This window comes from Camponotus vicinus, unplaced genomic scaffold, assembly GCF_025532165.1.
Source record: "Camponotus vicinus isolate PSW18456_S1 unplaced genomic scaffold, iyCamVici1.0 SCAF_2, whole genome shotgun sequence".
Taxonomy (NCBI): Eukaryota; Metazoa; Arthropoda; class Insecta; order Hymenoptera; family Formicidae; genus Camponotus; species Camponotus vicinus.
The window spans coordinates 26,690,129-26,711,115 of record NW_028141956.1 but is presented as its reverse complement, the minus strand read 5'-3'; the positions used below and the strand labels follow the sequence as shown (position 1 = coordinate 26,711,115).

The following is a 20,987-nucleotide window of genomic DNA, read 5'->3' as shown; positions in this document are numbered from 1 at the left end:
TAATATTTATGCACGATCTGCTTCTTACATTTACGATAACAGATGCGTTTGTGAACAAAGGGAATATGTTCCTCTCAGAGCGATAACAAAGAAGTGCTAGTCTCGCAGATTTAAGCGAAAACACGAGCAGCAAGTGGGAAGTTGTTGTATCGGTACGTGCCGTCGCGTGTCCTAAATACATTCGTTTTACTGCAACTATGATAAAATGTATATCTACAGAGTGTCTCTTACTGTGATATTTTCTTTTCGACAAATTCAAGATATTAATTCATTCAAGATAAAAAATCGACTACCTTTATTAATTTGTAAATAATTTAAAAATATTTCTTTCTCAGCGAGTTAAATTTTAAAACAATAAATAATTTTAAATGCAGCTTTATTATTTAATAACATGTTTTTTTTAGATTTGATCAACATTTTATTAAATTAAATGTTAGCAATTAGAAATTGCGATAAATAATGATTTTACATGGGATTCTAAGAATAAATTGACAATAAAAAATGTAGATAAATCTATAATTTAAAGATATCATGAAACACACTTCTGAAACACCCTATAACTAGTACAACTGCGAGCATTGCTTAATAATCGTTTTCTTTTCGTCAGACTAGCACTGTGAGTTTCTCGTTATCAAAACTCACGCTAACACACGTAAATCAGAAGAGACCGCCTTGCGAAGAAACAATTCGCGAACTGCGGCTCTCTATGACCATCGTAAATTCTCCCAGCAATTAAAGATGTGTAAGTATAGTTACAGAGTTCCGGATAAATTCGTCATTAGAATGAAAAAAAAAACATAAGAGCATAAGCATAATACGAGGATGTTTAAATCCAAAAGGAGATAATAAAATTATTCAGAATCTCAAAGAATATTCATCAGTTACGAAATATTAAAAAAGATTAAAATAGAAGGACAGAAAGATTAAAATAGAAGTTAAAAGATGGACAAAATTTTAACAATTTTACAAATTAAATTTTACAAATTAATTAGTATTAATTTTTATTATTATATTCGTGAGAAATTTCGTTATAAAAAATACAAAAAGTCGAATGCCTTTATTGCAGAAAGATATCATACAACTATTATGTACATTTTTATATAATATATTATTATTTATTGTTATAAAAATTTTTACAAAAGTTTGATCTGATTTTAAATATAAAAAATATTGCTAATTAAGACAGATAATATGTAATACTCATTATTTGAACATAGCAAATTATATTACCACGAAAGAATTGAATTAAATAATAAGAAATTGCAGAATATTTCGCGCGGTGGTGTACAAAAACAATGAAAATCTATTGTTGTGCAAACCGTAAAACCGTAACGCCGTAATTACAATCGGGAATAAATCTGATAGTATCTCTCATATATAATTTAATTGCGAGCATAATACTTTACTGTTCGTTTTTTCCATAAAGGAGTCCCAACTGACTGATTTATCGAGTGATCGCATTGAATGAAGCCTTGATGTCTCACGACGAGAAAAACGTAAACGTATATTTCATCGTAGACATCTATAAAAACAATTCATTAAACGAATCGGCCAAGTGTGCGGACAGGAAACAAAACCTATGCGCAGGAAGGTCTTCCTCTCTATTTTGCTTATCCACGGATTTATAGTCAGAGATAACGATAGTATTCGATATAAAAGTGTCGTTAGTATTACGTCTACATTAGCGATATCTTTCTATCTCAGCGACGGAAGGTCAATTGTATTAATCACGAACAGGGTAATTAACGTAATGTACATTTAACTGAAGTACGTATTTTGTAAGATTTTGTAATGTTAAGTTGCAATCTAATCTACGGCCTGATAATAATTTGGCGGACAACGTATCATTAAGAGTTGCTTACATCCGGACAAACGCGTCCTTGAGTATCTTCCCGTGGCAGGATGAATACGAAAAGCATGATTTTACCGATGGCATAAACGAAATGGCAGCTCTATAAATAGTGTTTGAATATATCAATGTTGATATTATTCAGCATCGCATATTTAAAGTACATATTTCTGAGCTAATCCTTTCATTCAATTAATACCAATGTCACATTTCTATCTTCTTACGATCTCTTAAGAATAAAATTTTATTAATTCCTATATCAAAGTCGAGAAAGGAAAAGAAGAGGAAAACTCAATCGGTTTATCAATTTTTTTATGCCTGAATATTTTGCGATTAACTGAGTAAATGAGAAGTAATATTAAACAGTAAGTCTTAAGTTTATTATCTCTCAATAATCGATGTAAAAAGATACAAAAACATTTTTCCAGTACAAAGATTATAGTTAATATGCTTTGCAGTATGTTCAAGGATGCGCGCATTCAACATTGATGTAAAAATTGATTGTCATTAAAAATGGATATAAATAATATTTATATGAAAAATTATAGTTTCCAACTTTTTATATAAAAAATTATAATTCCCAATCCTCAAATTTTCACTAAAATAAAATAAAAATTCTCAGCTAAATCTTTTTTGCTAAGAGATACATACTCCTTCTCTCTATTTAAAAAAATACATGTACTATAATTTTTGTTTAAACAGATTTATTTCGCAGAGTTAAATTATTCGATTAAACAAGATGACTACAAAAGCGTCGGACTATTTTCAATTTCCAAATGAGAGCAAACGTAAAGCAATCTACAGATTAACAAATGTTTCCTCGAATACTTCTAGAAAGTTGAAAAAAAGCATTTGTTTCATTAGTATCCTCCGCGACATTGATCCACGTGAGTAGGACGCAAAACCTGTTCGTCACAAAGAAGCCTGTAATTGCGCGTTGAGCCAACAATGAAATCTAATTGCGAAGGTAGAGCATACCGCAATTACACCGCATGAGAGATGACATGCACGGGATGTAACAAAGGAAGCTGCCTCCATCATATTCGTACCAAATCATCTTATCGGCGTGCACAATCACTGACAATGATATATTTTATCTGTGATTTTGCACTGTGTGAATTGCACAGCTCAAACTGTCATCACCCGCGTAGTCGTTTTATGAATATAGCGACGTCACGCGCGATCGCGTCGTATTTTCGTCAAGCTATTCTAAATATAATGCAACAATTCGACCGAGAGACAGAGATTTTTCCTCCTGATTTAAGAACCGGGCATTGTTTTCGCACAATGTCGGTTGTCTGTAAAAGAGCGAAATATACATCCCTTTTACGCAAATTCGAACACAATAAGCAAAATTTTTGTTTATTAACAGATCATTTTTTTTAAATCGTTACGTAAAATACTATTTGAATATTTTTAGTTGCTTTTTAATTCGAATAATTTATAGAGTTGAACACACACAATTTACATAATTGTATTCCCAGGAAAAAAGATTAAAATCTAATTCATCCGACTCGTTTGTACATAAAAAGATTGACTCATGTTCTCTGTGCAATAAGCCACTTGCAATTAAACTTGTATACATATATACGTATACATGTACATATATACACACACACACACACACACACTTTATATATATATATAATGCTTATACATTACCTGGATTACCCGATTGATTAAAAATCCGATCCAAAAAGTTGTTGTTTTAAACGATCGCTTCTTTCCTGTCATTATTCAAAGACGGTGAACAAATAAGTTGAAATTATTTTCACGGTGTGTCATGTTTTTGTCTTATATAACCACAGCTTGATAGACATGATCCGCGAAACATCAACCCGAATTCCCTCTTTCCTACCTCCATTTTGGGATCATCGTAACCATTGCTCTGCTTATGATTGCGAAATAGCGTACATCCGACAGGATGTGCCGGCTGTGACGATTGCATAACGCTACACGTAGCGTGAACCATACTTATTAAAAGTCGGTAAGTTTCTGGACTCGCTCGTTGCGTCAATACTAAGTGCTCGTATCCTTCGACGTATTATAAAGCAGCGTAAACTAAAGAGAGAGAGAGAGAGAGAGAGAGTCTCTCTTTCTAAAATCGATGTATTCTCTTACACCGACTGTTGAGAGACTTTAATAACTATGTCTCAGATTAAATATGTATTGAGATTTTATTTAAATTTCCTCTTGATATTAAGTAGAGATATTAACAAATGAAACTTTGTTAAGTGTCTTTAAACACTTTGGCAAAATTACATTAACTGTGATTTGATTCCACGTTGAATCATTTTACAAAAATTAAAGTTTTGTTTAAATTTTCATCAAAGAATTTTATTGATTCAAAATTTATAAAAAACGCATTTCCAATTTCTTCTAATCTTTTCGTATGCAACATTTATATTTATGGTTTTTAAACAATAATAATCCCTCTAAAAAATGAAGAAAACATAGCTCCCAATTTGCCTCGTTTCACCTCTTTTTAAATGAAACTTTTTCTCTCAACACGATAGAGATGTATGTAAATCCGCTCGATTAATATTCGGCGCGTTATCTCCAATTACTGACGGCGCCCCAAAAAGTAGGTAATCAGGTTCGCCAGCCCCGACTACTCTCTAACGTTTTTCAACGGCCGCTCATGCAGCTTGTCCTTGTTCATTCTGACGCGCAATTCCATCGCGAAATGTTACGATCGTTAAATCGGCCGATACTGGCAGGCAATAAAAACGCGTCGCTCTCGAATGATTAGCATCCCCCTGCCTCCGGCGACAACTTTCGTTCCGGCATATTCGGCACTCACCTGGAAAGAGGATCGACGAACAAAGCGACGATTATTACCGCGACGACGACGCACGTGAGATAGATCGCCGAGATTTCATAGATCTCCGACTCCGGCGGCCGCTCCAGGTTCTCGTGGCCTCCGTTGCCAAGGACGCAAAAATCCGCGCCGCACAGCTTGATTTTATCCCAGCTGGTCGTGCCGTTGCTACCGCCGCCGCCCCCGCCGCCACCGTGTCCGCCGTCGCTTAGCACTGCAATTTGAAAGTGATCTCTGAATCGTTTCCTCAAACACGTTTGCGCTTTCACTGCTAAGCTGCTTCTTCGAATTTATTTCGAAAAATGAAATAGAGATTGAGAGTGTTTTTTCTATATTATTAAAAATTTATATATGAAGATCTATATTATTTTATTTATTATTTTACTGTAATATAAACAATTTAATCTCTTCCTGACAAAATATCTTCATATTAGTTTTTAATAAAAAATTTCTATAAAAGAAAAATTACAGAAAAAGAAAGGAGACAGAGAATCTATTTTAATATTTTACATTTTCTGTAAGAAAATATTAAAAGATTTTGTTACGATCATACTATGTTATCAATTTGTTCTGGTGTTCTTTGAAATTAAATAATCTAGGATCTACATGAAATTTAAGAAATTTAGTCTCTTAAAGTAATATTTCAATATGTGTTTACTATCTGAATTATATAGAAGTCGTATTCTTTTTCGATAGAAAAAAATGATTTTAGTATCGTAGTTAAAAAAAAGAGCCAATTTCAATTATACAAATGATTTGAAATGAACAAAAATAACTATTGCCTCTTAGAAGACTCACCATTTTCATATTAATATTCTAAACAAGAAGAAATAATTATTGCAGAATATTATAATATTTCTAATTCAAAAGTAATATAAGTACCTCAGCATGGTATTTTTTCATTCAAGAAGCATTGATAGTAAAAAAAATAAGGATGTTTTTAACAATACTTTTAATTAGTTTTAATTAGCAATCAACGATAAGTTTATTAATAAATCTAGCATGTATATACGGTATATTTTCTGTCCATTTCAATTTCGATCGCTAATGCTGTTTAATTCTACTGTTTAAATCTACCGCATACTTCTATGATATTGTCATAAGGCAATTTTATAAAATTATTCTATTTTACATATTGCAATCAAGGAATAAAATTAAGTATCAATGTAAACTACCCGGCAATTGTATGCATATATACTTGAGCAAGGGACACGTAACGATTTATATTGCCACGTCGATTATGTTAGTTCGCTCGAAGAATCGCACACAGTGAAGGTGTGCGAGCGGTAAATCGAGAGGTCGACCTGTTACGCCGTAACCGGAAACGGGCATGCCGCCTCGTCTCGATCGACGCGAGAGAGCTATGCGATAGAAGAGTACGCGAGAAGCTGGACTCTTCGTAAATCAATATTTCATGAGTGAATTTCACTGCCGATGAGGCTCTTCCCTAATCGTTTTGCGGGTATGCGGTTTGCGCGCTAGATGTATTTTGCTTCATTGTTTCGTGATCGAAAAATTGATTATGCGCACATCGACGCGTCTTATGGAGGTAACACCGAACATCGGTGTCACGGTTGCACTTATCTTTAGTGGGGACATATCGCGGGATATATTTTGCACCTTTAGTCACGACGCGTGAAAAGACCTTTGTCGGATGTAAATAGTGACTGGTTACGGCGGATAAAAACGCAATAGACATTCATCTAACGTGTTCTGATTGCTTTATTAAAACAGTCATTAAAACAGCTGCAAAGTCGTTTTGCGTAAAGATACTTGCGTATGCATGGAAAAATCCCTTGATAAACCAGATATATCATTGATGTATTATTTTTGCCATGTTTGCATTTTGTGTCGTCAGAAAAATTATAAACATTTTGGACCTGATGACGTACTGTCTCAGTGAAAAAGAGCCGATTATTAAGTTAATAAAGAATCATTGAATCAATCGACGAAGCATACGGTAGACAACTGCTCGCGAATAACAAGATAAAGAAATTCCCGGACAGCTGTGTAAACACAGCCTACGCACATGTATGTCGCCAATGAGGAAACGCACGACACGCGTTCGAATGCGATCGTTCGCAGGGAATCTTCTCGAAGGATCTCGTTGATATTCGTGTGATGAGTCGAGTTAAAATGGTTAGGAGCCACCGTTTGCAACGATTCCGAAGTGCAACGATTCGTCTTGAAAAAACAATGGTTTGTGACACGCTGTACACGTGTTATATATTATTAACGCGCGTAATATAAGAGATATGTGTAAAGCCTTCTCAAACGCGTCGAGAGTTCACGCAATGCGTTGAGCGAGTTGCGGCATGCGTTACGTTGCCGTAAAAAATTAACGGTCGCCACATCCCGCCGGTTAAATCATCGACCGGAACTACTGACACGGTACGACTTTCAGCCTCTATCGTCGCGGCATACTTGGAATCTTGCGTTACTCGCAATTTCATACAAGCGTTTTGACATTTTCTGGACAGGAGAGAGAGAAACTAATCGATAGCTCTGAACAAAGCGTATCGTCATTCCGGAATCTACGTAGGTTAATCCGTGCGCGCCGTCAAGCCAACCAGAAGAACTTTCACCGGAGTAGAGTTAATAATATTTTGTCGTGTTTAAAATCGTTTATCAATTATCGAGGAAAATCTGCTTTTAAAACAGTGCAGGCACGTACGAGAAAATCATTTACTCGAATTACACACAATTGTAAGATTTTATATAGTAAATATAAGTGAGAAAAATACGCTGAAAAGATATTGGGAATTATATCTTTTATATGGAACGACAAAAAATATATTTTTATTATAGCAGAAATAAAATTATGTAGTAGAATAAACATAATAAATTTTTTATATGAAAACAAGAGTATATTTTTTATCAATTTTATATTTATGTTTTTCTCTAATAAAGGCTGATGGAGAGTTTAAAATTTTAAATAAAATTGGAACAAAAGAGTTTTTAATTATTCAATAAATTCAATTTTTAAGTCTAAATTAAAAAATAAGAAAACAATATATAATGTATAAAATAAAAAAAATATTGTTCATTTAAACTTAAAATAAATTTTGCTTTTTCTGTATTTTAAATCGCAATCTTATTTTACTGATTGTGAGACATTTAATATTAAAAGATTGCAACCTATAATAATCTTCACTAAAATTTCTTATAATAAAACATTGAGATATCGAATATATCAAGAAATATATATAATTGCAGGCTCAGACAGCTTATATTTATAATTATAATTTATTCTAATTAACATCATTAAAATGTTAATTTGTCTTATAATTCCGCAAAAATAAAACAGATTCTTTACGATAATTTACCATGTTATGTAAATACGGTCGGTAATATATATTTAATATCGACTTCTTCCATAATCAATGTTATAATGGATAAAAAATCCTACAAATGTTATCGAATCATTTTATAAATATCTCATCGCGTACGCGAATTATTTAATTATACCCTGTCCCCCCCCCCCCGCAATCCGTAACCTTCATGTCACTATCGACGATCATTCATTGCTATTATATTGCACACACGTCGACCTCGACAAGGACTCAAAACAATCTTGACCTTTGTTGTACATTTGCAAATATTGCGTAGCGTCAATAGCACCAGCTTTTCTCTCCGCGATAATTTAAGAAGAGATTTAATTACACTTATTTAGAATAAAGAATACTATTTTTTTTTCTATAAAAGTAAATATATTCACTCTTTTTCTAGTTCTCTTTATGCTATACTATTATATTATTTCACACACATATCAATACCTTTAATAAACATCAATAATTATTTAATATTATGTGTACTATTTATTTTTATCTTTGCGCGATATTTATTACTTATCTAGAATAATTTTATTATAAAGCAAAATATAAATGATACATCTATATATACATATGATATATGTATATATATATATATATATATATATATATATATACATATATCATATGTATATATAGATGTATCATTTATATTTTATATATATATTTATATTTTATATTTTATATTTTATATTTATATTTATATTTATATTTTATATTTATATTTATATTTTATATATATATATATATATATATATATATATATATATATATATATATATCTCGTGTGACACCATTACAAATTTCAAATAAATTTGCAATCATAAATTCTACAAATATCAAGAAAGTAAACTGCGCATCATGATAAAAAAATTTCTTTATTTAAGGTTATACTTTTATTTATTTCTAATTTTTTTAATTATATTCACATTTAAGTTTATATTCTTTTTCCATAGTTTTGAATTCAAATTTTTGATAATAAAATATTCCCCGTTCCGGATCTTACAGAATTATGTCGCTTATGTCCAAAATATAGCGTCAGTCTGAATACATTAGACATTCAACGAGCAAAGAAATCGAAGAAATCGTTTCTTCATACGTAAGATCGACACACAATAATATTTTGCAGAGCATATGTATGTATGTGTGTGCGTGTGCGTATATACGCAGCAACGGGGAATGCGTACGAGGTAGTACGGAAACCGACTACTACGGGTTTATACCGGATAAATCTCGTTTCTTCTCGACGAATGTGCGATTCGCTCTCTGTCGCTATCACGGCCTGTCTCGCTTGAGGAGTCTTTCACCGACAGTGTTGTCTTTCATATACACATATATGACGAACGCGAAACGAATGAGGATGCGAGAATCAGGGGAAAAACCGAGCACTTAATCCGACTGTCTGACTGTAACGTCTGTTTCTACTGTACGCGTATGCTGCGTACTTGTTACTGCGAAACTTATCCAATTTTGAAGATAAAAATATTTTATTTAATCATAACCAAATGTTCTACAATTCTATATTGTTTTAAATTTTTATTTCAACTGAATAAAAATAGACTTTCTCTTTTAAAGAATTTTAGAAAAATTATAAACATATATATGTATACACATAAAATATCTTGACAGTAAAAAATAAAAATATACATATAAGCTATTTTCTATATAAAAATAATATGATTTTACTATGATATAAATAAATATAAAAAATAATAAAATCAGTAAGAAATAATAAAAAAAATTTAATCAATTATTTTTATATATACAATTTCTTTTTTTATATATGTATAATTTATATTAACTTTTTAATAAAAATCTCCCGAGACTTTTATATTAATGATTTGTGTTTAAATAGATGTATTTTTTTAATCAGTTATCAATTATCAGTTAGCGATTTTATAATTATAACGTATATAATTATAGTACATACACATACGACCAAGATGAGCAAGATAGTTCAAGTTGATAAGCCGTTGTACAATTGTGCACATATTCTACGGGCATATTTGCGCGGCATTAATGAATATATTGTAAGCTAATTAAGTGTAAAAAACAGACGGTGATAATATTAAAATGTGCTATTGAGATGTAGAAAATGTCTTTATTATACATTCCCGATTGATAGCAAAGAGAGAGACTGCTTTTCCGTACAGTTTAATGTGATATGACACATCACGTATAAAAATGTTTATTAAACTTTTTTATAATCTCAACAATAAAAGAATTATTCTAAAAATCAATTCTTTTCGAAGCACCAACAATTATTAATTATGTGTATGTAATTATATGCAGATATTGAAAAACTCAACACTATAATATATTGTAACATTAAAATATACATTGATTTTATTGTTGTATTATCTCTTGCTTATTACACACTGTTACAAAATTTTTTCATTATTATTCTCCAGTCGAAAATACTTTGATCTCTTTGATATGTATATATGATATATCCTTTGTGTCATAAAATGCAAATTACGAAAAAAACAACATGTGTTTTTCGTATTAATTTAAATTTCATCAAAATATATCGCATATAATAATAAAAATATTCATATAGCAGTCCAATAAATCTATTATTTACGTATCGCCACCGTATGCTCTAAAAATAATGTAAAAGTTGATATTTTATGAAATAGAAACGCAGGGCCGGATTTAGGGGTGGGCAACAGGGGCTGAAGCCCAGGGGCCTCCACAAGAGGGGGGCCTCCACAAGACAAATTTTTGGGTAAAATTTCCTATCGAATGGTATACAACACTTACAAGGTCTATGTATATTGCTTGACCTTGTTATTTCGCAATAAATTATTTAAACAACGTAAAAATTTCTATTTGATTTTGGTTCAAAAATGGTTAGGGGTCTCCACCTCTTCGTTGCCCCAGGGCCTCCACACCTTTAAATCCGACCCTGTAGAAACGTATATATTTTCAAAGTATAATATAAAAATAAAAATAAACGCGGATTATTTGCTCTTATACTTGCGAGTACAATAACAGTATAATAATGATTGTTTAATTTTCAAAATGTTTTGAATTCTCCCGAACAGGAAGAAACTTACCAAGCGAAGAAATGAGATTGCCCCAGAGCTCGGCGGTTTGCCACGCCAGGAAGAAGAAGCCGAAGAACCGTACGACGATAGCATCAATCGGTTGATCGGTGATCTTGGCGTAAACCCCGCCAACCTGCGTGAGATATGTAGCCTTGGCGGCCCACATGGGCGCGGCGCCGAGACCAAGGAGTACGCCGGCAGGTACCAGGGTATAGAATTTAGGATAGAACTGCGAGCCGATGTATGGTGCGTAGCAGAGCATAGATACACAGAGGGTCCACTTGACGGTGAGCCTTTTGATGAGGAAAGTGGGTACAAAAATACATGAGAGCACCAGGGCGGCGTAGATAGCCGAGAGTGATACGGTGCCGAGGCCGTCGCTAGCATTGATCGACGACTGTAGATTTGCCGTACCCTGGAACGCGGTGAACTGCACCATGAAAGCGATCGACACGGTACCAATGTTCTTCAGAATACGCCATTTCTCGCCGCGCGACACCTTGAACTTCCGCGATTGCGTATCGTCATCTGTCGCCGGTAGCTGCGGCGGTTTTTGCGGTTCGGGCGGTATGCCGTCGGTGCCGTCGTCCTTGTAGCCCTCGTTCCTGTAACCGCCGCCGCTCATCACGGCCACCGTATAAACCGTGTCATCGCCCCCGCCGCCACCGCCGCCATCGCCACCTCCCATACTTCTACCACCATCGTTTTGCGATGTCACCATTTTACGTGTCGACTACCTAAACATACATAATTGTTTATTACTTATATTTACTTATAGATAACGTATTATTACCAACTGCCCTCCATAATTACAATTAATATTATTAATATAATTAAGAATATTTAAGTTATAAGATAATTAAATATCTCTATGAATATTCTCAACGTGTAAACTAAACATTAAAGATATGTAAGCAATTAATTATATAAATTTTATTTCTCTCTCTCTCTCTCTCTCTCTCTCTCTCTCTCTCTCTCTCTCTCTCTCTGTCACATACACAATATATAATTAACAAAATCTTAAATCAATTATATATATAGATTTATATATATAGATTTATATATATAGATTTATATATAGATTTAATGCCGAAAATTTTTGAAAGTCCAAAAGTCCGTGCAAAACTTTGTGTATACTTTGTGTATAAGTATAAATATAATATAATAATTAAGTATAATCACAATCTCTAACATTCATTGCATGACATATTAATGTTCAAAATATAACATTATAAAGTGTGCCCAGCACATAAGTAACAACATTTCAATGAAAAATACAACCAGTCAAGAAACAAGTTATAGTCCTTTGGCGAAATAAAAATTGATGATTGATTAGTCGCTGTTATTTGTATAATAATTTACGATGTTTAGGAATATTATTAATGTGCGTCAAAAATATGCGTGTATCCTTATTGTATACATAGGTAAAAGAAGAATTACTCAAGTTTGCTTGTTCTTATCAATTATCAATATCGTTGCCGCCGACATTGAAGGTACTTAATAAAAACATTCATTCTTACGTGAATACTCGTAATTAACGCACGTTAAATGAGAGTTTCGTCACCGTTCTTGACGCGCGAATAAGATACATATAATTACATGAAGTCATTCATGTGTATGGAGATGCATGCATACATTAAGGTAGCTGTATGCATTGCGCTTGCACACACATTGTTTTCTTCACACCAATATTGCGATTGCTTCCTGTGATATTTCTCTATCAGATTACCTCGCTTCTACGTATCGTGTGCGCATCCATTTATGATTTATGCAATTGCTGCCCAATCATCATTAACCAATCTATTTTTAGCTATAGTATTTTATTCGTCAATAATAGTTTTATTATTATTTTATGATGAGATTAAAAAGAATAATTGATCAAAAATTTAATAGTATAAATTTATAAAATGTGATAATAGCATTTTTCTTAAATTAACACAATTTAGCTTTTATTACTCTTTTCACTGTTTCCTTATTAATTCAATAAACACTTAAACATTTTTGCATGTTAAACATGTTACATAGTATACAACCTGTAGCAAATATTAGTATGATATTGCAATACGCTATTGGAATCTATTCTTACAACTTTCTCGAAACCATTGCTTCGCAAACAAGAATCTGCGAATCGCAGAATCGGTGAATACGATGTGATAAACGGTAACCTTTCGAGAGAGAGGCAAGGCTGTGTAATCTTTAAAGTGAGTCTACAGCGAGATACAGGCGCCTCGTGTAATGTACGAGTGAATGGATACGAAAATATTAATCAGCCACCAGACGCGTATGCTAATTACAATGAATTGCCGCGAGTGACGAACGCTCTTTCGCTATAGTCGAGAAAGAATGTGTAATTACGGATTACGCATTTTGCCGTTCTTGAAGGAGAGAGATCAACATTAACTGTCACTGATACTATCGTACACTTATATACATATATTTCTTTTATATTAAGTATGCAAGATATGTAATTTATTTAATAGAAATTTCACTAAAAAACTTTTTATGTCTTTAAAAAATGGTCATTAACTCAGAGTAAGCTGTAATAACGACAGGTTGTAATAATATTATATTGTCTAAAAAAAATCGATTTCATGTATAATATGTTTAACATTTTAATAACCAAGCGTTCTACCTGTTCAATTACTATTTATAAATTATAAAATAAATTATAATTCTTGCTGAGGCCACGTGAAATCTTAAAAAATTATACTTGTGTTATTATGTTGTTATTCGCGTAACATTATAATTTTGATCGATTTATCACTATTTTAAATGCTGTAAATCTCAACAGGAACATGTTTTTATTTGCATCTTTTATGTAGATGCAAATAAAAATGAAAGACAAGCAGAATGAATACTACAGCATATGCCTACAAGCTCACGCATATGCTGCAACGAGATTCTTGTCTAGAAGAAAGTGGTAGTCTAAAAATCGAAAGCAGAAATCTAATTAGAAGATAATATTTATATTAATATCTATACTATAATCAAGATATTTATATTAATAGTTTATACAATTATACTCTAATACTTATATTAGTATTTTAATATAAAGAAATATATTTTTATATCTTTTTATTTACGAATCGTTTTTTACATGTTAAAATTCTGATGTGAGATTAAAATATATATAATGGATTTAAAATAGATTTAATATAAGAGATTTAATATAATGGATTTAATAGATACCATTATAACAAAAATATTATTTATTTCAAAAAAAATTATCAAAGCAAAATGTAGTCGATTTTATTTTCGCTCATGCGTGTGTGCTCGAGATTTCTTTATTAAATACGATTCTTTGAACAATCGTCATATCGCTCGTATAAAAAGCAATAGCTACTCGTGTCTGAGATAATAATAGTACCGCCTTACTTTTTCACGAATAAAAAGCATATCGGGTCTGTTGGCAGTGCCAACAGCAATCAATTCGCTCGGATGGAAAAATTGCATATAATTGTGCAAATAATTGAAATATTCGTGCGATTGTTAACAATGTACAATTATATATCACCAAAAGAAATATTCCGCGATTATTATTATTGTGTTCTTTCAATGGAGTAACCGAAACATTTCTGCAAAACAATCTTTTCCCAATGCTGTATCGGCACGAGATGTTTTTAATTTATCGATTTGTGTACTAGATAGTTTTATTAAAATTGCGTTATGCATGCGGATAGACTTACTTAAATCGCAAGCCCGACGAATCGCGCCTATTTCGTTGCGTCACTAGCAGTGAAAATTACGCGGCGCGGAGATAGACACGCTTGGTTACAAACACACGTCAAAATAATCAACGCGATGTATTCTGCACTGTTATGAAGTGACGAGGTCGCTGCTCGCGTGAATTATTTTTGTATGACTAATATATTAGAGACTACTTATAATTATTGCGAAAAATAAAACAGAGACAAGTATATAGAAGTAAATTTGCGAAATAAATGCAACATGGAAAATAGATCAAAAAATATAAAAAAAATGCAGTAGCTTAAACATGGAGAAGTGCAATTTTACTAATGATGTATATTCTTCATATTATGCAAAGACTTTTCTCTCTTCACCAGCTTAATTTTTCTTTCTCAAGCTATTACTTCATATGGATATGAAAATAAAATATAAAAGTTCTCAATTAAATCTAGATTAAATCTAAATTAGTTCTAAATTAAATATGAAAAAAACTGAATATATAAAATACTGAATATATAAAATATTAATATATACATATATATATATATATATATATATATATTTTTTTTTTGATATTATAAATATAAGAGTCTTATATTATTATACGCATACAAGGATTAAAAAAATAATATCTCTGCATTAAGTAGTATATCCATATTATCTGATTTCTTTCGAATTTATGCAAATTGGCTGTTGCCATATATAAATGCCATATATATCACATCATAAATCACAAAAATTCATTGAAAGCGCCTTTTTCGCTAGAAAACACATAATTCTATGCTTTCTTGATATATTTTGCGTCGTTTCTTCGTAATATTTTTTACAGATACGCATAAAAAAATTTATGGCCTTGGCCCCACTGTAACGTACGAAAGAAGATTCAACGGGCGATTGAATTAACGATTTATCTCATGGGACCGCATAGTACATTAAATCTCCTCGACGAATCCCGATCATGAAAATAGATTGGCTGACCCAGCACCAGAAACCGGTAGAATTAAGGCGATTGGTTGCCGGTGAAAGCCGGTTTGGATCGGTTAGAACCGTAGTATACATTCGGTGTCGATGACTGAAAGCATTCCGCTCGCGGAGTTTTTGTATGAAGCCCCGGGAAAGACTAGGAAGAGAGACTTAAAAAGACTACAGGACTACATACGAGGATTGTCACGCATTAGCGACAATGAATAAATCGCGCAAATTTAATAATATTCCTTACTGCCAGAAGTGCACTCCAACATAATAAATTTTACGACGATTATTTTAGACCCTGTCGGTCTCTCCTCCACCGGAAGATGCGTATGTATCCCGCGGATAATACGGACTGCAGTTATTCCATCTCGACGACTTCAAGACGACATCGCATTCTCGTAGGATGGCAAGATGTGACGAAATGTCTAATTACCTTGACATATTTCCTCGTAAAACAGAAGACACGGATAATGTCTAGATTTTTTCCTCGTACATAGCGCATACCATGCAGTTAGTGTTTGTCAGTGACGAAAATCATGATTGCTTCAGCTACGGATTGCCCGGTCGTAAAATAAGTGTTACCTAAATGGATGCCAGCAGCCTATTTAGCAACGGAGGGTTAAGAGATTGTCTCTTTTCGGGCATAAGATCGATCATTTTCTTAATCAATTACATTCAATAAAAATTTCAATTTACATTATCTAAAAAGTACTTATAGGTAAATTGCTATGCATCGATATTCCTGCTGATCTCTTTAAACTTCTTTATTAAATTACATTACAAAATCATTTAAAAGCGTAAATTATGTAGAAATACAATATTGGCTGAGAAAAATGATCGTTTTATCCGAGACATAATCAAAATCCTGATATGGATTTTAATTATTTTTACCTTGTTTCATTATGCGTATCATTTGCAAATCAAGATTCGCTGGTGTGTCGTAATTACCGAGCGAGATATCTCCAACAATAAAGAGCTCTGTTGTGTATTGTGTAAGCGTATAATGGTTGAGAATGCATATATACAAGTAAACTTGTAAACATTCACTGCAAGGACATGTAATGGCTTGCGATCATCATTTCTTGCTTCAGATGGCATTTAAAAAATGCCTTAAAACATCCTAAGATGAAATGGTGAAATGCGAAACAATAGATTGTAGATACTCATATCGCACATTTACTGCTAAATGTGAACGTATGAACTTTAGCTAATAACATTGAATAGCAAATTTGAAATTCTCAAGAATTTAACCGGAACATTTATGAGCTCTACGTATAGTTAAAAATTAAATAAAATTATATGTTCGTTTAATTTTAAACAAACGCATCGAATCAGTTAGCAATCTCAAATGGTCACACCTAACGGTAAATGTGAAATGCAAATATATGCCAAGGTTAATAAATGTTATAACGTAACCATTCGGCGCGAACGAGCAGAATAAGAGAAGTCAGAAGTGATTCTAACAGAGATTGTAATACGACGTGATTCATTCATTAATGTTACTTTATATGCATCCTAAATATAATGTTTAACTTTATATGCATCGCCTAATCGGCTAATTAAACGATTTAACGTTAACGATTTCTAGAACTGCGAGACATTATTGCATGATTATTTAGATCGAGCAGATCGCGAAATAGCGTATCTTTTCTTCGAGAAGATTGGAATACAAACGGACAAAATTTTTTCTTACACGGTGAAATCGAATGCAAGCGGAAAGGCATCGTCGCAAGAAACGGAAAAAATTCCATTCGTTTTGCACTTTCGAATCGCGTAAACAAACGTGTCGATTGGGTTTAGTTAAAATTGACCGCGAGTTTTGTGGACGTCCTTGCGAATAACCTCAGAACCGTTGCTGTGCCATTGCTAACAACTCTGTCGAAGTTTGAAGACTTTTAAGTTCGATCAATTCAAATTCATGTACATTACTCCTCTTGTTTCTTTCTTTCTGTGTTTGGCATTCTTGCTGATGACTTCGCTGATGAGTTAATAAGCCTAATATTAACAGTAACTACGTGAAACTACATCTAGCTACGTGTAAACTGTCCAGAAGTATCCACACTTTACACAAGCTGTTCCGAAAAAGATATTTCGAGTACTTAATTGTTAATTAAAACGTTTCGTTTTATTCTAATAAAAAAGATATTCAGTTATTTGTTACAGCTTTAAAGCTTAAATTTATCATTGCTACTGAAAAGTAACACTCCATGTAGAAAAAGCTTTCTTTGTGTATTTTTTCTTCAGTCAATTTATTCCATGATCAGACATATATATTATATGTGCCGTTCTTTCCTCTAGCTATAGGACTCTATAGAGTAGAATTAATCTTTCGATCTCATCAATGTTCCATTTTCTATGTAGTTTACGTAATTCCTTCGTACAAGCGACGTAATTGTTTTACCACAAGACAAAAATATAAATACAAGTGCATCTATATACCCCCAACATATCCGTATTTGCGATTCCTCGCAAATATATACATGCGATCGTATGTACGAATCCTTTCACAAAAAAAAGTGTATGTATATAAGTACAATATATGTAAAATGTATATACTCGATGCGGAAAAAAAGACCGGTTTCTGCATCTAAGTATTATTTTTTATAGTCGCCGATTCAGGGAAACCACAAATTCTCATCACACGGGAAACAGAGGATGATCAACACTGATCGATAATATGCTCTCCAATTATCACTGACATTTGCGGAATTGAATGTCACATCAATTCTGTGTGCCTGGCATAACGTAGCACCGTGAAAATTACTGCATCTCTGTTCTTTCAATCTAGCATTTTACGCGCACATTTCTTAAATAACGGTAATTAATGCGTATTGTTTAGCGATTGTACGTGATTAATAATCGCGATTGTAGTGATTTTTATTTATCCAAGCTAATTATGAAACTACGTAATAATAACTTTCGCAATAAAACTTTAAAATGATTCTTTTTTCATAATTTTAAAATAAGATTTTAAAATCATAATGTATTATATATTTTAAATTTTATAAAAAAGTACCCTCCGATTATATCATACATAATCTGTACCGTATATTAACCCCGTGTATATCAATAAATCTATGATAAAAAATATTTTCTCCCATATCACACAAAAAATAGAGTTAATTCCCATGTTTGTCTTCGAGATCTCATTAACGACGCTTAGATGACACGTACCTATGGAGGATTCGCTTGTAGATTCGCTTGTCGTTAATGTAATCGATGCAAATGCGTGACCGGCCGTGCCGTGCCATGACACGTGTCGCGACGTGCATTACAATTAAGCGGCGCTCACAATGACCACTCCTTCGTGCCCCCGCAAGCACATCTATTTCGAAGCATTTCTATTCTCAGATATCCACCGGTTTTTCCGTCATTCGTGTATTCTATACGAAAATCGTGAAACACAGAGAGAGGAATGTTAAGTAACAAGGTATTGTACAGTGCAAATAAAGGAAAATAATGCAACAGTGCACATGTGTTAAGCGCAAAGAATGAAAATTGGAAAATCTTATAAAATAGAGAAAAAATAAGATAAAAATAAGATGAGGCGCCACTTTAACATCATGGTCGTCAGCTATTTGGAAGTATTAAAAATTTATTATAAGCCGACCTCGATTATGCAACACACGATAGAATGCAACGCACGATTTTGTCTTGTGTGTTTTGTCAGTGCGTTTATTCGATTTCGCCAAACTGTTACCAATGTCATCGAAAGTGCAAACGTTGACGATATCGAGACATATCGAAAAATAATACTTGTTCAGGATTTGTGATCCTTGACAGGATCATATATAATACTGTCTTGTATGCATAATTTTCTATATTTTTAATTATAAAGTATAAAAATATTAACTAATTTAAAACTTTCCAAAAAAAAAATAAATTTGCAACTGTCGTTTCACAGCTTAGCCGAGTTCTTCTGTATAATCAGCAGCGAGGCTGCGCGCAATGCATACAACGCTGACTCAGCGTGGTTATCAGTGGATTATTAACGGCTATGTGCATGCGAGAATCGTGAACTATTAAACGCGATTGTTGCAATTATCCATACGTAGACAAGTTTCATGTAAATCGATAAATAATATCGACATGTATATTTTTTTATTGTACCATATGATATTTTATATTATACTATTCTATGAAAGCACAAAAAATTATGAAAAAAATTAAAATGTATTAGCAATTTTATTATTTATATGTATGTACAGCACACAACAACTAACTGCATCTTCGAAATCGTTCATTAAATAATTGTCACACACATGATAATATAATTTGACAAATCTGTATTAGTTTCTTTTCAAAAAAATGTAGTTTTATATATTAAGTTTCTTCACATTAAAGTGAAATTCTAATTTCATCAGCAGGAAATTTGGCAATATTTTTGTGCATGTCAAGCATGACAAATTTATTGAATGATCATATGAAAAAAGTTTGTTCTTGTTTTCAAACAAGATAATGAATATACGATTAATACATTATGAAATATTTTATCTCGATATTTAATGTAATAAAATTTATATTAGGTCATTTATATTTCATTCAATTAAATGCCTAACAGATTTTTATTTCACACACAGATGTATATTATAACACAGTTATTTATAAAAAACGAAATGAATATGATTCTTTAATGCCACATGTCTTAATCTCTTAAAGAATTTAAATTATTTTATTTTTAATGATGTTAAGATTCTTATGTGACAAGAGGTATATTTAATATCGCTAAAGATATAATTATTCATAAGAATTAGATTAGTTTTGTCAGAAATCGACTGCTGCTTCAGTCGATCGAATAATCGACAATCTTTATTAATTCGCAATACCCTAATAATTTATATTTTTAAATGAAAAAAAGAAAAAGAGAAGCATAATATATGATGCAACCTTAATGATTAGCTTAACTTTTTTGCAAGAATAATCATATTGACTTAGTATGCGTTTAATTATTTACAGCACGATTGACAGTAAATTGTTAATTATAAAATCATTAAAAATCATTAAAATCTGTTATATTTAAAAAATAAACATTGCCACCGTAAAAGATTTTTACGGCTACTAAAGTTCAAAATTCTAGTATACATATACATATATTCAGTGCCGATTGTGTTAAATAATTGCGAAATTATAACAATGAAACATAGAAATTTCGAAATAATAATAAAAATTCGCATTATCATTATATGATTGTTTCAACTCGAAAAATATATATTTCACATAATTATTACTACTAAATATAAAAGAATTCATAATACAAATTATTAAAATTATATTAT

The 20,987-nt window shown here is 32.1% G+C and overlaps 1 protein-coding gene across 2 annotated transcripts in view; it reads right to left on the bottom strand.

The window, feature by feature from the left end:
- The window catches only part of LOC145966253 (UNC93-like protein), a 67,505-nt gene that overhangs the window by 19,180 nt on the left and 27,338 nt on the right, over positions 1-20,987 (bottom strand). For both annotated transcript variants that reach the window (XM_083090214.1, XM_083090213.1), the window contains 2 exons: positions 11,062-11,789; positions 4,653-4,884 (listed from right to left, as the gene is read on the bottom strand). In XM_083090214.1, the coding sequence (XP_082946340.1) occupies positions 4,653-4,884; positions 11,062-11,773 (944 nt within the window). In that variant the 5' untranslated portion in view covers positions 11,774-11,789. The remainder of the gene's footprint in view (positions 1-4,652; positions 4,885-11,061; positions 11,790-20,987) is intronic.